The sequence below is a fragment of the Callorhinchus milii genome, unplaced genomic scaffold (assembly GCF_018977255.1).
Source record: "Callorhinchus milii isolate IMCB2004 unplaced genomic scaffold, IMCB_Cmil_1.0 Scaffold2, whole genome shotgun sequence".
In the NCBI taxonomy this organism is placed as follows: domain Eukaryota; kingdom Metazoa; phylum Chordata; class Chondrichthyes; order Chimaeriformes; family Callorhinchidae; genus Callorhinchus; species Callorhinchus milii.
Genome location: NW_024704743.1, coordinates 18538986 through 18559877, shown reverse-complemented (window position 1 = coordinate 18559877; position 20892 = coordinate 18538986). Strand labels below are relative to the sequence as shown.

The 20892-nt window shown below is 41.7% G+C and overlaps 1 protein-coding gene across 1 annotated transcript; it reads left to right on the top strand.

Annotated features, from left to right (window-relative positions):
- The first annotated feature begins 3953 nt into the window (after positions 1-3953).
- Positions 3954-20072, top strand: LOC103181590 (alpha-2,8-sialyltransferase 8F-like). The gene is made up of 8 exons (XM_007898199.2): positions 3954-4173; positions 5679-5777; positions 8052-8138; positions 12297-12441; positions 12621-12647; positions 15083-15207; positions 17008-17097; positions 19423-20072. Exons 1-8 carry the CDS (start codon positions 4061-4063, stop codon positions 19901-19903), a joined length of 1167 nt encoding a protein of 388 aa, XP_007896390.2. The 5' UTR covers positions 3954-4060; the 3' UTR covers positions 19904-20072.
- The last annotated feature ends 820 nt before the right edge of the window (positions 20073-20892 follow it).

Genomic DNA, 20892 nt, shown 5'->3' with positions numbered 1-20892 from the left:
AGGGATGCATAAAAGCAGCGGCAGCATCTGGTATAGGTATTTCGGATCCAGTCACTAAATTTGAACTTTGAGGTTCTCTTAAGGCCCGCTCAGTCAGCAATTATTTTCCTAACTCACTGCTCCGAGCTTGTACTCGATCATCTGCAGCGATTATCTTTGCCTAGTACTGATCTATCTTGCCTTGCAATTGGCCATTGTCTTCTTGCAATTGGGAATTGTCATGTTTAACCATACTCAATTTGTCATTGACTCAATTTGAGAAGATTCCAACCTTATGTTCAAGAGGGTGCTATTTGCAATTGACTGTCACATTTCGCCACCAAATACACAGTCACTGCTTTGTGAAGTTCTTTGAGACATCTCAACAACATGATCAGGGGCTATAAGAAATGCAAGGATTATTATTATTAATTCTTAATAAATATTAGTTTTTTTTTTACTTATTCTAGTTCTTTGCTTCGTTTTAAGCCTTCTGAAGCTTCACTGATTAACTCATGTATCATATTCAGCATTCCTCCAGTGCAGGTTACAAATTAATAATACCCTTTGAGATCAGCCATGGACCCAGGACTCCTTAACTTTGTGACAGTTGACGTATTGACGCTTTTATAAACTTAAGTGCGTTAACACTTTTGTAACACACCTCCCATTTGACACCCAGCATTTTTTTATATTCTTATCTGTGAACTTTGGTTCATCTGGGGTCCCAAAATGTTGGGTTCCAATGTACGATTAGCAGTGGAGTTCTCCAGTGTTGAAATCTGAAAGACCATCTTATTCTGTTTGCCGGAATTTATATATTAGAATTCGTGAACAGAGGAACCAAAGTCACCTGTGTTTTATATTCAAAGCTTGTTTAATTAATATGGCAGAATAGTTGCATTAGTTCAATAAACATAGTACCAATAGACACGTTAACACCAACAATATTGGCTGTTATACTCAAGTGTACAGCAATGTTACTGTAATGGCAATATCAAAGTTCATAAATTCATAAGCAACAGGTGAAAAATTTCAAGATCTCTTCCTTCTAGTTTCTCTGAGATGAGTGTGCATTATCTGTGGAATTGGTAGGCTGATGATAACATTGAATTAAGCAAACAAAAATCCTTCTCTCTTTTCAGCTGAATTCCTATTTTGTCATTCTTCTCTTTCATTTTCTTCTCATGTCGCTGAAATAACAGGAACAATCAAGATCCGGTGGCGCTGTCACAGAGCATGGGAAGTGAAAGATGCACTTGCTCTCACCACCTCAGTCCAAATACCATGACGACAACAGCAACAACAAATTACATTTGTATAGCTCATATGACCAATTCTGACTGACCAAAGCATAGCTTAGCTATACCTCTTTTATCATTGTCTCTTTTTAACATCACGATGGATGGTCTGTGCGAAGCTGCACATACTCACAAGTCCGATAGTTGTTTACAGGTTGGTTTGAACAAGCTGAGACCGCCCTTGGGTACGGTATCCATGAGCTGAATTTGATTAAAACAATGCAGGTCCGTTACATCAATAATTAACAAGAGAGCTACAGCTGTGATAAGCACATTTCTTACACATTGCACCCAAAAAAAACTAATACAATCACGTTGTGTATTGTAATATATACATTGTTCTCCAGTAAAGTTATTTTAGTAAAGTGCTTCAGAAATATTTTGAACCCCAGCACAACAGCCTCTACAAGTCATTCTCATCATTTGATATAGTAACAATATTGCTTACAACACTGTTATCCGATATACAGTACCATGTGCTGTAGCATCTGTCTTAGCTCATGGGTGTTAATTAACTGCCTACAAATTAACAGCTTGTTAAACCTGTTAACTGCTGTATTCCAGAATTATATTCAATTTAGTTCTAATTTGCTGCAATTATTTGATAGGTTTTGCACTTTAAAAGCATAAAAATACACAGTCCTTAACTATTGGTGACATTTGTTGTTGCCATAAAAACGTTAAAATGTGGAACTAATTTAAAACCAATGTAGAAAAACAGTTAGCAGTGAGCTCAGGTGAAATTGGTGTAATTACACCATTCTGTACAGAAAAAAATCTTTTTACCTTTTGTTGCTTTTTTTGAGGCCACATAATATTGCATTTATACTTCAAAGGTATGAGGTAGAATTTAGTGAAGGGAGTATTGGAAAACAAATTGATTGTGGAAGACATTAGAGCTGAGGCTTTTTGCTGTTGTCAACAATGTCCAAACACGTGCAATTTACATAACAACAACAAAATTACATTTGTAAAGCGCCTTTCACGTCGGGAGGACGTCCCAAGGTGCTGGACAGTCAGTATTTTGGACCAGAGGTGGGGTTCCAGAGGATCTTGAACTGTATCCTCTGAGTGATGGGAAGCCAGTTGAGTCGGGCAAGGTCAAGGTCAATGGATAAATGTCAGTTGGTCCCATTGTACAGTCAGAACTGCCAAGAAGTATAAAACGTGTGTGTGTGTGTTTGTGTATGTGTGTGTGTGTGTGTGAAGGGTGGTGGTGGCATCTCAGGGCATCTTGTGGAGGTATGTAAAATGTTAAACACCAATCAATACTTGAGGAGGCACAAAAACTGTAGCAAAAGAGGGCATAGGTTTAGAGGTGTCCTTCCAAAAGACAATTTCAGGGCAGATACCAGAAGGTAATTAATACTGGATTAATTTGGAAAGCAGTTTCAAGTGTGGTGGGTATTCTGAAGGGATGAGATAAGAAGGGCCTTCTTCATCCAATCCCAAATGTTGTGATCTTGTTATATAATAATAATAATAATATGTGGAGCTTAGTGGTTAGAGCATTCACCTTGCAAGCGAGAGGACCTAGGTTTGATTCCCAGGCAGGGCAAAATGAAAAGTTTCCTTACTCCACACTCCTCTCTTTACCTAGCAGTAAGTAGGAACCTGGTTGTTATTTGATTGGCGGCTCACTTTTCCAGAGGTAATAATCCTGTTTTTAAAGAATAATAAATAACAATAAAAAAATAATAATTTGGTCACTCAATCCACAACTGTCTGTGGGACACTGCTCTGCGCGATTGACTGCTGCGGTTTGCCCACAAAATACACAGTCAATTCACTTTACAGCATATTCTATGAAGCACTTTGAGACGTCTCGACGATGTGATGAGATGTTATATCAAATACAAGGATTATTATTATTAGATATGGAAACTGAGGTCTGAAAGTCTACCGAGTCTTAGCCTGTTTTTCTGATTCAACCTCAGTATGCTCTGCACATTTTCCATTTAATTTAGAATATAAACTTTGTGGATTTCTAAAAGAGCAGTCTTAAGGTAACGCCCCTTCCCCTCTCCTTCCTTCTCTCCCCATGACCCCAGCTCGGGTTTGAAATACTATACTCTGTCCAGCACCTTGGGACATCCTCCCGATGTGAAAGGTGCTATACAAATGTAATCTTGTTGTTGTTGTTGTTCTACCAGTATTTCAGACCCATATGTTGCTCTCCACACCATCCCACCCACACACTTAACTATGTGACCTAAAAAAGGTGCAGCTCCTAACTCTAACCCTACATTCTTTAATTCCTTTTTTTTCCCATCAGAAGAAAAGAACTTCTGGTGATGTAAAAGATAGGTATCTCAACCATGGCAGGAGCTGTTTACCCACAACAACCATACCTTTTGACTCTTGTTTGGATGAATAGAAATCCTGGAGACCGACATTTCAGGGAGCCTCTTTCCTCAAAAAGGGTTGTGAGTGAGGAAACTCATAACATGTTTCTTTAAGTGCTTGACCAGATTCAATAGGTCATCAGTGCAAGCTGTTGTTGTTGTTGTATACGCTCACCCCTACATATGGCCCTATCAAGGAACAGCCACATTTTTAGACAGCCACATTTGTATGCCTGCAAATGAGTTCTATTATGAACTCAAGGAAAAAGATAAGTACACTTCCCCTCAAGATGAGTTTTGTTTTCAGTTTCAGTTCTAACAGGATGCTCCGTAAAGCTCTCTGATAAGTCTTGTGTGTATGAACGATGTGCTGCACACACTCAGTCATTAGATAATTGATTTAATTTGCTGTTGAAATATTACACGGTGTGCAACATGAAATTATGGAGTTATTTTGTCATTGTGACAGGAATTATTTTTCTTTTTGGCTTGATCTTCAACTTGATGAATCGAACTGATGTGAAGACTTTCAGTTTAAGTTACATCAGGTATATTTTACTTTTTCAATGTTAAAATGTAGAGTTTGTTTAAATGCAGAGGGACAATGTTGTAAAATTGACAACTAAACTCAACAATTCAAATTGTTTAGATCTATGCAGGAGTGATTTGTAACAGAAGTGCTTTCAGAGAAAAAAAAGCAATCGTACATGAATATTTAGCTGTTCTGTGTTATTGTAATGTTATGTTGCTTTTAGACTGTACCATAGAGAATTTAGGGATATTAATGTTTCCTCAAAATAAGTTTTTTTTTAAAATTCACATTAGAAAATAATCTCTAAAAAATGTAATCCTTAAAACAAAAATGTGTGTAAATAGGAAGCAAAGTTGGGGTTATGGAAAAACTACACTTCCTGGCACAGTTCTGGTAGATTTTCCCCAGTGCCATATTTCCACATAAATGCTTTAGTTTACAGCTGAAAATGAATGCAAATTAAATCTCCTTCTGTGTCTAGTATGTAATGTAATGTCCTGGCCAATAATCCCCAAATAAAATTGGGCTTTCATTTCATTGCGGTTTCTGGGATACTGCTATGTGCAAATTGGCTAACGATCTGACTATGCAAACTCATTACTTGTCGGCCTCCCCAACTCCTCCCTCCAAAGGCTGCAGATCATCTGGAACTCTGCAGCCTGGTTCCTCTCCCACACCAGGCTCCATGACTCTGTCAGCCTCTGTCACCCGACTCCACTGGCTTTTCATCACACAGAGGATACAGTTCAAGATCCTGGTCCTCACCTTCAAGGTTCTCCATGACCTCGCTCACCCTACCTCTGCGACCTCCTAAACCTTACCATATTACCCGCTCCCTCCGCCTTGCCTGTCCCACCATTGGCGGGCGGGCCTTCAGCCATTCTACCCCCACACTCTGGAACATAGCGCAGTCCCTCCGCCTCGCCCCCTCCCTTGCCTCCTTCAAGACGCATCTCAAGACCCTCCTCTTCGACCGTGCCTTCAATGACCCTCCTTCCCCCACTGCCCTCCACCCTCCCTGATCCCAAGCCCCAGTTCAAGTCCGAAACACTGACTGTCCAATGCCTTGGGACGTCCTCCCGACGTGAAAGGTACTATACAAATGTCATTTTGTTGTTGTTGTAGTAGGTGAATAAAACAGCTTTTACCAAACAAAAAGATGTTGACGAAAGAGGCATAATTGTACTGTTAAAATCCTACTTTCTGCATGTGAGTGATTTGCATGTGACTGGAGCTAAATGTCAGCGATACCGATAAGCTGCTCTTCCTGTTTTTCATTATATTGCTATTGTTTGGACCTAGCTGTGCCCATCATTCAATACCTAGCTTAATAGCAAGGAGATGAAAAGCCTGCATTGAAAAATCTTCTGTATTATTTGCTTACAAAATACACAGGTAATAAACTTTGCAGTAAATTCTGTGAAGAGCTTTAAGTTGTCAACCTGGTGTGAAAGGAGCTATGGCAAGTGTTATTATTGTTCATAAAATCTCTTTTGATCACTGTTTACTCTTTTGTTACAGGGTCAATAAGGAGCAAATAAGACAAATCTTAGCTACTCAAAAGGCAAATCCACCAGAGTGTGTGGAGCTCAGCAAGTTGCTTACTCTTACGCCTAAGAGGTCAAACAGATTTTTTTTCAAAACCTTACGAAATCATATACAAACAATGTTAAGACTGATTATGTATACATTAAGATTGTGTGATGAGTGTGTGTGCTGGGGAGCAGAGGCAGGAAAAGAAATGCAATGCAAGCTTTTAGTGACCCATCTACTTCAGATGTGGAACTCCCTGCCCGAAACGTTGGATAAAAATAGATAGTGCAGATGCATTTAGTACAGAAGCTGGATATACACGAGGGAGAAGGGAATAGAGGGATATGGAAGGGAGTAGGGAGTGGGTGCAAATTCATATGGAGTATAAACACCGACAAGGACTGTTGACCAAATGGCCTGTTTCTGTGCTGTGTTGTCAATGTCTTTTTCTTTACTCAGTAGGTAATCAACATCTGGAACAGATTGCCAAGAAAGGTGGTAGAGGCAAGGACAGTGGCTTCATTTAAAAAAGCAGCTTGATGCAGTGATGGGGGAACAGATGGGACTTTGAACTTTGAAATTACACAGTCCAGGCTGACCCTCCAGTACAGTGCTGGGGGTATGCTTTATTGTTGGAGGTGCTCTTTTAAACTGAGGTCCCATCTGCCTGTTAAGATGGATGTTACAGTTCCCATGGCACTATTCAAAAAGAGAAAAATGTTTCTTAGGTTGTCCTGACCAATAATTCCCCAGATAAAATCAATCATTCACTTTGTGGCTCTCTGTAGGGCATTATTGGGCACAAATTGGCTGCCATTTTCGCCCTAAAAATGCAGTAATTACACTTTACAGTAAATCTTGCAAAGCCCTTTGAGAGCTCCTGCCAGTGTGAAAGGCATGCTGAGGTTATTTCCAAACATCTGATTTCCCATTTTGTGAGCAGCAAAATCCCACAAAACAGTGATTAGGTCAATGAACAATTGATTTGCAGAATTGTTGGACAACAGGAAAAACTTATTTTTTCAAATAATGTAATGCGATCTTTAACATCCTCGTCCAGACCAGACAGATTAAACCTTTGTTTAACATAACATTCAAAGGACAGCATTTCTGTCAAAGCTGAATCCCCCCAGTACTACATTGAAGGGTCATCCTGTTAAGTTTCTCCTAACATTGAAGAAAATCTTGGTTTAGAATCTTATCACTCATAGAACAAGTTGACTTATTACTCACTATATAAAACAGTGTGAGGCAATAATTTTCTTTGGTCAGGTGGACATCTTTTAGATGTCATGTCTCCGCGGAGCTGCACGAGGTCTGCAGTGATCTTGGTAGTCCAGTTCTTGAGCCAGGCAAGGCTGCAGTACTCCAAGGCACTGCTGATGACAGCCTACTCAGCCTGGCTCATCGAGGCAGACCAGTCACAAGAGGCAGGGACTTCCCACTCAGTTCCCATTATTTCTGAAAGCCAAAGCCCCAACTGGTAAGGTAGAAAATTTGCAAGGCTGTGCTTTCAATGGCAAGCTATGCAGTTTTAGCTGGTTAGACTCCAGCAGTACCCTAATAGTGCTTTTCACGTCAGGAGGATGTCCCAAGACGCTGGACAGTTAGAGATTTGGATCCAAGCTGGGAATTGGGAAAACGAGGGGTGCAGGGAAGGGAGGGTAGGTGTAGGAAGGTGACCGAAGGTGCAGTCGAAGGGGAGGGTCTTGAGATGGGTCTTGAAGAAGGCAAGAGAGGGAGCAAGGCAAAAGGACTGTGGGATGGAGTTCCAAAGGGTGGGGGCAGAGAGGCTGAAGGCCTGACTGGTGGGTGGGATGGGCACATGTAACAGGCCGGAGCCTGCTGAGCGGAGGGAGCGGACAGGTCAACATGGAGTTAGCAGGTCACATAGATAGGGAGGAGCAAGGCAGTGGAGGGCTTTGAAGGTGAGGAGGAGGATTTTGAAATCTATCTTTTGGGGGATGGGGAGCCAGTGGTCCCAGGGGGGATGGGGGTGATGGGGTCACGGAGCCTGCTGCAGGAGAGGACACAGGCTGCAGAGTTTTGGATGATCTGCAGCTTGTGGAGGAAAACATTGGGAAGGCCGACAAGCAGGGAGTTAGCGTAGCTGAACCTGGATGTGATAAATGCATGGATGATGGTCTCGGTAGCCTGAGGTGAGAGGCAGCGGCAAAGCCGGGCGATGGTGCGGAGGTGGGGGAAAGCAGAACGGGTCACTGTAAAGATGTGGGCTAGAAAGATGTAAGACAATGGTCTTAAGCCTACAAAAGTGTGACATTTGGTGTCTTGAGACTCATTATTTTAAATCTTCTTATTGTTCATTGATGCAATATCAGTATTTGACTTTACTTTTTCTAGGTTTAAGGATGATGATTTTATCGACCTCTTCAAGAAAACACAGAAATGTACATGGTATAGAAATTCTGAAGCAAACCAGAAATTCAGGTGAATGTTTGAATTGCAGAATTAACTATTCCAGAAGAGAAGCTGGATTCTTAAAAGGATTCCTGAAAACCTATTGGAATTTCAGTTTAAGAAAAAAGTTTTGACTCATGGTTGCAGGATTGTTCATACTGGCAGGTCTGTGGTCAGCCACTCGGGAGGATTTAAATACACAAACTTATGAAATGCCAGCTATAAATACTATGTTATAATTAACTTGTTCAGTTAGGATTACCCTCCGGTTAGGACATTGTAAGGAGCCAAGTGAAAGGAGTTCTAACCCCAGGGAAATCTGGACCCCCTCCCCATCCAAAAAGTGATATCAGAAATGTAACGGAAATTGAATTATTGTTCTTCCAGCTAATATAAATGAACCTAATAAATTGGTGGAAAAGGCTTATTGTGGTGAATGGAATCCTCCTGTTCCTGGTTTCCTCTGTTCCTATGACTCTAAGCATGTTGTAACTTGAATTACAACTTGAATTAACTCATATAACTGTAGTTATACAGTTAGACTGAGTCCTATAGCTCAGTGGTTAGAGCGCTCGCTTTCCAAGTGAGAGACCTGAGTTCAATTCCAGGCACAGGGCGAAACCTTGGGCAAGTTTCCTTACTCCACACAGAGCCTAATAATAATCCCTCCAAAACAAAAAACAATAATAAATTGTTCATTTTCAATCCATAACTGTTTGTGGGACATTGCTGTGCGCAATTGGCTGCCGCGTTCGCCCACAAATATACAGTCAATTCACTTTACAGTGTGTTCTGTGAAGCGCTTTGGGACGTCCTCCCGACGTGAAAAGCGCTATATCAAATGCAAGGATTATTATTATTGTTATTAGGATTATTATAACTTGTTTTGCCCTTATCTGATATGTTGAAATACATCTCTCTGCCTCCACCCTCTAGCCTTGATTCCAGGATAACTGGTGTCCTGATGGATTGCCTGTCGGACATCAAGTTCCAGATGAGAGCGAACTTTTGAGAGCCAGTTGAATGTCGACAAGACAGAGGCTCTCCTGCTTAGCTCCCATCAACACGTTTTCACTTCAGGCACAGACAGTATCATTATACACAGATACACAATCCACTTCTCCAAGCCTGTATGGAACCTTGGTGTTTTGTTTGACTCTTTACTGTCATTTAAACCCCACATCTGTGCCTTGACCCACTCAGCTTTCCAGATCCTCCACAATATTCCTGCCTTTGGCACTTCCTCTCCCCTTGGGCCGCTGAGACTCTTTCATCACATCCACACTTGACTGTGCCAACTCTCCACTTGCCAAACTTCCCAAATCTTCCCTCCACGAGCTGCAGATCATGTCCTCTCCCATACCTGCCAGCTTCCTCCACTCAGCAGGCACTGGCCTGCTTCACTATCAATGGTTGGACCTTCAGTCTTTCTGTCCTCACTCTCTGGAACCCCCATCCTAGAGTTATTTTACCTTGATCCTTCCTTTGGCTCCTTCAAGGTCCAACCCCACCTCAGTTGCATAACTTGACTTCCCAGTGCCCTAGGACGTACTTCCGACGTGAAAGGCGCAATATAAATGTAATTTGTTGTTGTAGTTGGATGTACTTCATGTTATACATGCAGGAACTCTGCTTGAACATGGTTGGAAGGAGATTGTTGAGTTCCAATGAGATTAAAATGGTGCACACAAAGTGGATATAGCATTATCCACTCCACCATTGGGGCTGACCAATTGATTTCAATAGTTATAAAATACAATACAAATTTACATTTACATAGTGCTCTTCACCTCAGCATGAATCCTTCGTGAATTTTACTGTGCAAAATGTAATTTAAAAATAAATTTAGAGTGGCTGATTATTTTTTCTAATTTTCTCCCCACTGGTACATGCCTCTCTGCTGATGGTCTGGACACCACTTGCTGGAGGTTGGTTTCAATGGCACTGGTTCTCCTCCCAATTCCCAGCCTAGTGGCTATCGTTCATGTGTGAGAGCCTTGGCAGTGAGTCTTTCCCCACCTGGCTACCACACACATGCCTCAACAGAGGGATCAAGAGCAATGATCTGTTCTTTCTTTCCTTATCCCTGAGAAGCCCAAGGACAACTTAACGTTCCCATCCAGCCCCAACTGTGACCGCAATCTCAGCACAGATCAGGATTCAAACCAGCGATCTCCTGGTCTGTAAACTATAGCTCTGTCCATTGCACCATTGGGGCTGTCCTAAACATGTATATTTTTAACCCCAATAAGTTACAGCAAAATGTTTTTGGTTACATTCAATGGTGCCTCTGTTGAGAATAATAGGCAAGACGTAATCCGTTTATAAATGAAGAGGTAACAGGCTATTAAAGTGTTGAAAAAGAAAAGTATGCTTTTGACAAGAAAGATGTATGTGTACTATCAAAAGGAAATAGGTAGCATCTGTAGTCAACACATACCATACCTTTCACATCAATACCTTTCATGTCTCAAACTCTTTACATCATTGAAAGATTCCATGACCTAATCTTTTTGTTATTTTTTCCAATAATGAAAATAAAGAAATAACAGTGACACAGAGTTGACAATTGACATGATTGAAAAAGTAAACCCAGAACAACACTTTAGGATGCATCAAGATGGTAGTTGGTAGGTTTAGAGTTTCAAAGAAAAATTTCAGGAGAGATACCTGGCCTGTCTGACCGGAACAGGTAACCAATAAGAGTCACTGAGGCTAGGACTCATTTTTAAAAAAATTATTGCTGTGATGGGAGGATGGCAGAATAGATGATCTGGAAGGATGAGGTCAAATGGTCCAAAGGGCCTTCTTTATCCAAATCAATCTTGTGCTCTGGAACTCTATCCCCCAGTGCCTTCGCCTTGCTTCCTCCCTCTCCTCCTTCAAGGCCGGTCTCAAAACCTTTCTCTTTGACCGAGCCTTCAGCTCCCCTCTCGACTCTCTTCCCCCTCCTCGCTCCCTCCCTTCCCTCCCCTCACCCTGACCATTTCCCCCCTCCTCGCTCCCTCCCTTCCCTCCCCTCACCCTGACCATTTCCCCCCTCCTCGCTCCCTCACTTCCCTCCCCTCACCCTGACCATTTCCCCCTGCTCGGGTCATGACCCAACTGTGCAGCGCCTTGGGACGTCCTCCTGACGTGAAAGGCGCTTTATAAATGGAATCTTGTTGTTGTTGTTGTTGTTTCAGTACAATAACAACAACTTGCATTTATATAGCGCCCTTCATGCGGGGTAGCATCCCTGAGCAGTGGACGGTGGAGGAGTCTAAACCCCGAACCAAGGGGAAAGGGAGAGGGTGAGGTGACCATAAACACAATCAAAAGGAAAGTCAGTAGAGCCTGGCAAACACCAAACATGATGGGGTGCAAAGCTCTTAGAAAAATCATTCCAATGTGAAAACTGCTATATAAATGTAAAATTGTATTTGTATTTTGGGAATATAGATGTTACCTACTAACGTTATATGGTAAAAATGCAAAGGATGTATCTGGAAACTGATGTTCGTAATATGCTTTTTAATCTGATACTGTATTGGAAGAGATTTTTGTAGCTATGATTAAGCTACACTTCTCTGGATTTAATTGTACACTACACCAATTCTGAATATAATCATAAGAGGAACCCTAATTTTTGTCACTTGTTAGATACAGCTGTGTGATCAGGAGGATCTCAAAGAAAGAGAAGGGGTCAGAAAAGTCAGAAAAAAATCTGTGCATACTTGAAAATATCGATGGCAAATACTACAATAACATTTTTATAACAAATGGCCTACTTTGCACTATTCACTGTTAAACAATAGACAAAGGGATTATGGAGAGAAATTCCAACTGAACTTAGCTTACTCTATTTATATAACATTTCAGAAGGTCCAGCATTTAGCAAATTGTTGAATTCAATCTTAACTTTGAAGCCTTTTCATTGCAGGTCTTAAAATAACTTACCGAAATTCAGTTTCTGAATTAAGGCTGCATTCAACAATTCGTCAAATTTCTGGTTACACGAATAGAGTAAATTCTAGACCCAGTGGAATTTCTATCCCACATAGAACAATTGAAATTTACAGCACAGAAGATTATGTGTACCTGTATCTGAAACAGTCGTATATATTTAATGGAAATAGAATAGCTACAAGGAGGAAGGTTCTATGGAATAAGTTCTGATCCAAACACGTGAAATGTCTTATCTTCCAGAGCACGGCTAACAAATTGCTGCAATGCAATCCAAAACTTTACTGTTACACAAGTCAACACAGCACTAGGAGCAAATCTAACTTATGATGCACAACCTAAAAAGCAAATAACGATCACGGAAGATATTTTTAATTTGCTTCCTCAGGTAAGTTGTGAGTGAGTGTGTGAAAGTGTGTGTTTTCAGAAGTACAGAAATTTGTTTAAGTAGAAATATTTTTTTCAGAAAAAGAAAAAACCTTAACAGTAATTATCTGTGTACTATTAATAGTGACTTGTGATGTGTTAATTATCACTGATGTCTCCACTGTCTCCACCCCATCACAGAACGGCTCGATTTCAAGATCCTCACACTTGTTTTCAAATCCCTTCACGCCCTGGCACCTCACTACCTCTTCGACCTGCTTATCCCCCAACCCACAACCCGCTGGCTCCGCTCGACTGGCTCCGGCCTTCTTCATGAACCCCGTGCCCTCCATTCCACCATTGGGATCCTCGCTTTCAGCCACTACACCCGGATACCCTGGAACACTCTTCCTCTATCCCTCCGCTTTGCCCCTTCCTTCCCCATTATCAGGTCATGCCTGAAGACCTTCCTATTCAACTGTGCTTATGGTCACCCCCCCCTTTCCTGGCTCGGAATAGTGCTCCAACACTGTCAAGTGCTCTGGGACGCTACCGTGTGGGAGGGGTGCGATATAAATGCAAGATGTTGTTGTCTTTTGCCAGCAATAAAGTTATCACATCACAGCTAATTCCACTCCGTCCATGTTTGCTGTGAATATATCTCCCTGACTTTGTTCAATAGTTGGACACAAAATATGCAGTTTCTCTGTGGTCTCTTTCACTGTCCACTTCCTTTAGCTTTTCTAACTCTCGTAGTTTCTTCTTAAACCTGCCTGTCTGTTTCTCTGTCATTTCTTTCACTGTCCATTTTCTTTAGCCAGACTTTTTCCTACACCTGTAGATTTCTCTCAGACTTCAGTTCTGACTACTCCCTCAACTACAACAACAACAACAACAAGATTCCATGTATAGAGCGCCTTTCACGTCGGGAGGACGTCCCAAGGCGCTGTACAGTTGGGTCAGGACCCGAGCAGGGGGGAAATGGTCAGGGTGAGGGGAGGGAAGGGAGGGAGCGAGGAGGGGGTAGAGAGTCAAGAGGGGAGCTGAAGGCACGGTCAAAGAGAAAGGTCTTGAGACCGGCCTTGAAGGAGGAAAGGGAGGAGGCGGTGAAGGCACTGGGGGATAGAGTTCCAGAGCCTGGGGGCTGAGAGGCTGAAGGCCCGGCCACCGATGGTAGGGCGGTTGGGGCGGGGGATGTGGAGCAGACCGGAGCCAGAGGAACGGAGGGTACGGGCAGGTAAGTAGGGGGATAGTAGGTCGGAGAGGTAGGAGGGAGCAAGGCCGTGAATGGCCTTGTAGGTGAGGGTGAGGATCTTGAATTCGATCCTCTGGGGGATGGGGAGCCAGTGGAGGCGAGCGAGGGTGGGAGTGATGTGTTCTTACGTCTTACTGGTAAGTTTTGTATTTCTACACTTGCACAATCAAATTCATTATGGTTTGTTGTAATTTGAGCAATTAGCATGATACAATTAGCATGTCAATAAAGATTGGACGGGTTATAGATGAGACAATTGACAATCCGATAGAGGTGTTTAAACAAAAGTGGATATTAATAGCCTGTTACCACTTGTTCAGTCCAAAACAAGGGCAGTATATATTGAGTAGCAGACCTAAAGGGACTTTAGGAGGAACATTTTTATGCAAATATTGTCCTTGGGAGGGAAAGTAAGGGGGGTCTCCTTGGAACTGAACTAGCTGGACAACTAGTGGGAAAGCTTTCCAGACAGTACTATCAATTGAAGGCTATGCAGGGCAGACTCCAGCAGTACCCAAACACACACTCTGGGGACCTTGCCAACCTATAATAATAATAATAATTAATCCTTGCATTTGATATAGCGCTTTTCACGTCGGGAGGACGTCCCAAAGCGCTTCACAGAACACACTGTAAAGTGAATTGACTGTACCTACTCCCAGGATTAGGTAGGCAGGATATGTCCCTCCAGGGAGAGAGTGTGCATTCCACTCTAACAAATACCTCAGGAATTTCCATGAATAGGCAGGATGCCTGGAACTCTTCGTTTGATTTGGATACACTTAAGCATACTCTGATGGATTTCCACATATGTCCATCAGATCTTCACGCCTACGCAAATACTATTTCAGTGAACGAATAGTGAACCTGTGGAACAGGCTGCCGAGGCAGATGGTTGAAGCAGGAAGTGTTGATTCTTTCAAACACAGATTAGGTAGTTTTCTTTTAGGAAATAACATAATAGGATATAGTACTATGTGCATGCGATCGCCAGGAAGATGGAAGGTGAACTAGATGGACCTTGGTCTTTTTTTGTCTAGCATTTCTTATGTTCTTATGTCAGATACCCGGCTGAACACAAACAAATTGATGAGGAAGGTAGTGAGAACATGAAACGCACAAGTCTTGGTTGAAACTGAAAGCATCAATGTATGCTTTTGCAAAGAAACCTGATGCATTCAATTGAGAAGGGAATAGAGGGATTTGGGAGCATGGATTAGGAGAGTTGGAAGGTCATGTGGAGTAGTGAATGGCCTGTTTCCATGCTGTAAAGTTCTACATGTCTCTATGCAATACATCTTAAAAATATATCGATTTATTTGGTAAAATGAATATTAAATATTGATTGTCATAAATTTCTGTAAATCAAAGGACCTTCTGAATTGTCATGAAACTGCTAATTGCATTTTTTATCTATCAGACTGAGCCTTTTAAATTACCGTTATCTAAACTCTGTGCTGTGGTGGGAAATGGAGGAATTCTAACTAATAGCAGCTGTGGAGAGGAAATAGATCAGGCTGACTTTGTGTTCAGGTAAGAAGTAACATGGAGAAATATAGCTGGATTTATTTCTGCTGATTCATTTGAGATAATTAAGTCTTTCCAAGGTAACAGAAATTCAAAACTATCGCAATGAAATGTGTGATATTTCATAACAGAATATCTCCCCCTTCCCCTCCCACTCTTTATCTTTCTTTCAATAATTATCAAATTTGTTATGATTTTTTTTTACTTCTTTAAAGATTGCCCATGGAACCAAACACCAATTCTGTAAAAATTATGTGTAATTTTGACTCGTTCGGATAATTTTTTTAAAAATTGCCTGGTGACAAAATAGGTCCAAACTTGTTTTCAGGTCCTCGAAATAGCATTTGATGCAACTTCACATGAACTTATTGACTGAGCTAAGTTGGCATTTCGGTACATCCAGGAGGTTTGAGATGTCATTCTGAATTGAGAGAATCTATACCAAATGTAACAATTATATCCTGATCTTAGATGCAAAGTAGAAATTCTCAGATGCAACCATATGCTGAGGCCAGGTGTAAAGGGTCATTCTCCCTCTCTGCTTTCCTAACTCCATTCAAATTTAAGATTAAGATTTTTATAAAAACTGTGCCTTCGGCTATCTCCTCCCCTCCCCCTCCCCCTCCCCCAGGGGCATTGAGTACAATTATAGCACCACTAATGTAATAAGGTACCTCAGGATAGACTAGAGTCTTGGTTTGTGTACATGCATTCATATATCTAGGGCATTTCATCCTTGATTGATAGGCAGAAAGGTAAGCAGCTATTGTTCAAGCTCTGCATCTCCAACTGGTGGAACAGTTATTCATTGAATAGGGATTGTGTCTTGAACTGTAGGAGGAACGGCGGTGGCAATGTTCTCTCATGCAATTTCATGCAATTTATCATGAGCGGTGTGGCTCACCAGGAAGCTTCCGAGAGTTCATAGTATTTGCTATTCATTCAATGAGGGTTCAAACCAGTACTTGTGAGATGTCAAATGATCAACTAGTGACTATTCTCCTTGGGGACAGGGAGTAAGCAGTATCCTTTTAGCTGAGCTGGCTTCAAAGTAACACACTTTCCTGCAGAATGTTGGAATGGGTCAACCCTCCGTTGTGGTCTTGGTCAGAATACCGACCATACTATTTTCCCATTACAGCATCAACCACCCTTCTTGACAACCTATTGCAGTCATTAATTATTCTGTGGGTAAATTCTGCTATCCTTCCTGAAATTGTCCTTTGTGGAATGTTAGAATCAAGTCAACCTTCTGGGCAGTCTTGAATGTACAGTTTCTGAACCAACAGGAATCCTGCCAAACTGCTCTCAATGGCAACCTGGCAGGTAGGGCTCTCTGCAGTTTTAGTTGGTTAAACTCCACTGGTACCACAATTCACTCTCTGAGGTCCCCAAAGCCTTGCCTCTCACCAAACTGTGCCTAATACTTTCCACGATTAGTTAAGCATTGTGTGTCTCTCCAGGGAGAGAGACTATGTATTTCATTCCAGATTCAGGAAAATGTTCCTGTGTGGTTAGTGTACATATATGGAACTCTCAGTCTTGTTTGAATATTCAAAACCATGCTGATGGGTTCCCACATGTATCAGATACCCAGCTGCTGACCACAACAAAATCTTGTTCAAAGAGTTATTTTTAATCATTCGATCACGCAAGGTGTGTTTTGGAATTTATCTAAATATTCAATGAAGTGCTCCATCAAAAATCAGAAGATTATCATCATGAAATAAAGTTTATGTTTGTCTGTGTCTTCTGAGATAAGTTTATTGATTCCCAACAGTAATGCAAACTTGTACTTTTTTACAGGTGTAATCTTGCTCCTATTGTTGGCAGAGGAGATGATGTGGGATTGAAAACTGACCTGGTGACAGCTAACCCATCCATAATGTCAATTAAGTAAGTTTTCATTTTATCTCGTTTTTAGCATCTAATGAGTTGATATTGCAGTTGACATGAGGGTCCCATAAGCTGATCTCAGTGGTTCATGCATTTCATTGGCCTAGAAGGAGAGACTCTGGACATCCCACCAGAACCTATCAGGGTTGAGATGCTTTTTCATTCTACTCAGTGGCTTTGGAGCCCCCAAAATGTCTATTCAGGGTAGAAATACAATTAATACAAATTTACATGTAAATAGTGCCTTTCCCATTGGAAGGATGTCCCAAGGCACTTAGCAATACTAGCTTGTCACCCAAGCTGGGAGTGCATGCCCAAGGGTGGTGGGGGGAAGACGAAAAGCATAATCAAAGAGACAGGTCTTGAGACGGACCTTGAATGGGTTGAGGGAAAGGAGAGAGTCGAGGAGATTCCTGGTTATAATAATAATCCTTACATTTGATATAGCAACATTCACATCAGGAGGACATTTCAAAGCTCTTCACAAGATTTACTGTAACGTGGAGTGACTGTTTTGTGTTTGGGTAAATGCAGCAGCCAGTTTGCCCACTGCAATGTCTCACAGACAGTCACAGTAAATGATGAAGTTTGTGTGGGGGACTGTTGGTCAGGACACCTGGAGAAACTCCCTTCAAAGAATTCTAGGATTCTGTGAATACTACTCAATCCAGTTATGGCTTTGTCTGGAATTACTTAGGGCACTGGTCAGCAATCTTATGGAAAACCCCCAGCTCAGTTGCCAGTCCACCATGTGAAGCACTTTGAAATGTCCTCCCGACATGAAACAAGAACAACGTGGACTTATATAGCACACTCCACGCAGGGCAGCGTCTCAGAGAGCTTAACAGTGGCAGATCCTGATGAAAGGCACTATATAAATTGTATTGTAAATTGTATTGTATTATATTTGGGGGGAGGGTTGTTACCTCAGTGTGTGACACACATGGAAACCCATCATCATGCTTATGAGAAAACTCCACATATTTTCCATTTGCAGATGGCAACGGAAGGTATATTTTCACCCCAGAAAGTTTAGGATTATCAAGCACAGGTTGGCATTAGCCAACGTTTGGGAACCTAGAATGTGCATTTCAGTAGTGCTGGAGTTTAATTAGGCAAAACATGCAGCTACTAATATAATCATTGGCAAGCATCTCACTACATGTCCAGCTAGGATCACCCTAACCATTGGCAAGTAGAATTGAGTGGAAAGAATCCTAGCCTCAGTTATTGATCTAAGCCTCTGAATCCTGTTGATGAGCCAGCAATCAACAGTGCAGTGGAGTAAAGTGGACCTGCTTGTCTCAAAAAGTCTTTGTAGTTTGGTTCCAGTTCAGTTCTGATCTTCCATTGCCAGGCATATCACCTTAGAGCCAACTCAGCCCCAAAGAAATTCTGTTTCCCCCCCCACCAACCCCATGTCTAGTTTTTGGTGGCTGACTTTAGGAAGAATATATTTACGATACCAGTGTTGTAATTGTTTGATTCCCGCGATTAAGCTTCCTGAGTCAAAGTTGATATCCCTGGTCACTGGGGCGGGGATGCTCAGTAGGAGAGTGGGCCAGTGGTAGACTACATGTGCGCGGGCCCGGGGACTACTTTTTATTCTGTTTCGGGCCTGGTCTGCCTGGGTACAAATTCCAGATACCCAGTGTCCAGTGAGGTAGGGATTTACTGTACTGTTAATATTGTCACCAATATCTATAACTGGAAAGTTTTAGCTATGTTGAGCCTTGATGAATTTATCTTGTATTCCCTAGATCTGAGGAGATAAAAGGATTAGCTAATGAGGTGTTTAACATTATAATGGAATTGACTTGTAGGTAAGGATAAGACTCTTGTCTTTGGCAATTGGCAGAGTCCTGTAGCTGAGTGGTTAGAGCACTTACCTTCCAAGCGAGAGACCTAGGTTTGATTCCCGGCAGGGCAAAACCTTGGGCAAGTTTCCTTACTCCACACAACTGATAATAATCCCTCAAGAAGAAAAAAGTATAATAAATTGGTCACTTCAATCCATGACTGTTTGTGGGACACTGCTGTGTGCAACTGGCTGCCGGTTTTGCCCACAAATATACAGTCAATTCACTTTACAGTATATACTGTGAAGCGCTTGAGAAGTCTAGAAGACGTGAAAAGCACTATATCAAATGCAAGGATTATTATTATTATAATTGAAACAATTATTAACCTTAACTACTACTATCAACCTGACAAATAAACAAAAGCAAAATAAAATAAGCGCATATATCATTTGAATCAATGTGTGTATAACTGCTGTTTGTTTACTAAATTCATTACTTCATTGTGAACAACTTATTTTTGCAGATATCAAAGTCTAAATTTTAGAAGAAAGCCCTTTTGGGAGAGTACAAAGGTCTATGGGAAAGCATTTATTCTATTACCTGCATTTTCTTATCTATCAAATACTGGCATAGTATTTAAAGTTTCCTATACACTGGAAGATTTTGGTTCAAAACTGCAGCCAATATATTTAAACCCTTCTTACATAGTAAATATCACTCAGTTCTGGAAATCCGTCGGTGTGTCTGAGACTCGACTATCTAGTGGCTTGATAGTATTGAGTGCAGCACTGGAGCTTTGTGACGAGGTGTGGCTATATGGATTCTGGCCCTTCTCGAAAAACATGGAAGGAATGAAGATCTTCAATCATTACTATGACAATGTACCACCAAAGCAATCAGCTCATGTCATGCCGAGGGAATTCTACAGACTTCTGCAACTTCACACCAAAGGCATTCTGAAGTTGCGAGCTGGAAAATGCAAGAACAAGCCAACAGATATTTAGAAGGATGGGGTACAAGGCAAACATACATAGAAGTTCAAATCTGTAAAACTGAAACCTAGCTAGTTTTCTGAATGTGATTTCTCTTTTTACCACTTTTTATCTCCCAATTTTTTGCCTTCCACTCATCCAAATACAGTCACAATAAAATTATGAGAAGCACTTTGAAATGTTGCAACAATAAGATGTTTTATCAAATGCAGGAATAATAATTTTTGTCTCCTGAAGATTTTTAAAATTATTTTTCCTTCTAATGGTGGTATGGACCTGTGGGGTCCTCACAAAAGTGTCTGTTTTTCATGTTGTGTTCCTGACTCTGCTTGCTGACAACCTGTTTGATTCTACAGATCATCATAGTCAACACTATATGACCACACACATACATCCCACTCTCATCTGGTTACCAGTGGGGTTCCCCAAGTATCCATCCTTGGCCCCCTCCTCTTCCTAATCTGTATGCTTCCTCTTGGGGCTGTCATCCGCAGGCATGGGGTACACTTCCACATGTATGCGGATGACACCCAACTCTATTTTTCCACCTCACTTTTCGACCTCCAGTTTTCTGATGTTCTGTCAGACATCAGGAGCTGGATGAGCGCAAATTTCCTTCAGCTGAATGTTGACAAAACAGAAGCCATACTCTTTGGCTCTTGTCAACATCTCCAATCGCATGGTTCTCACTTCCTACACCTGCCCAACCTGCCCCTAAAACTCTCTGAACCCATACACACCTAGGCGTCAGGTTCAACCCCTAATTATCCTTCCTCCCCCACATCTGGTCCCTCACCAGTACTGCTTTCTTCCACCACCGAAGCATCGCCCGTCTCCGCCAATATCTCACCCTTGGTCCATGCCTTTGTCACCTCTCGGCTTGACTATTCAAATTCCCTCCTCGCTGGTCTCCCCTCCACTACCATTCATAAAATCCAGGTCATCCAGAATTCTGCCGCCCGCATTCTTACCTGTACCAATCTCCACTTCTTGATTACCCC

Excerpts from the sequence above, each read along its gene's own strand:
- LOC103181590 (XM_007898199.2), top strand. The coding sequence starts at position 4,061 with ATGAAATTATGGAGTTATTTTGTCATTGTGACAGGAATTATTTTTCTT. Across the intron at positions 4,174-5,678 it reads TTCAGTTTAAGTTACATCAG|GGTCAATAAGGAGCAAATAA; the intron begins GTATATTTTACT and ends CTTTTGTTACAG. Across the intron at positions 17,098-19,422 it reads CCATCCATAATGTCAATTAA|ATATCAAAGTCTAAATTTTA; the intron begins GTAAGTTTTCAT and ends TTATTTTTGCAG.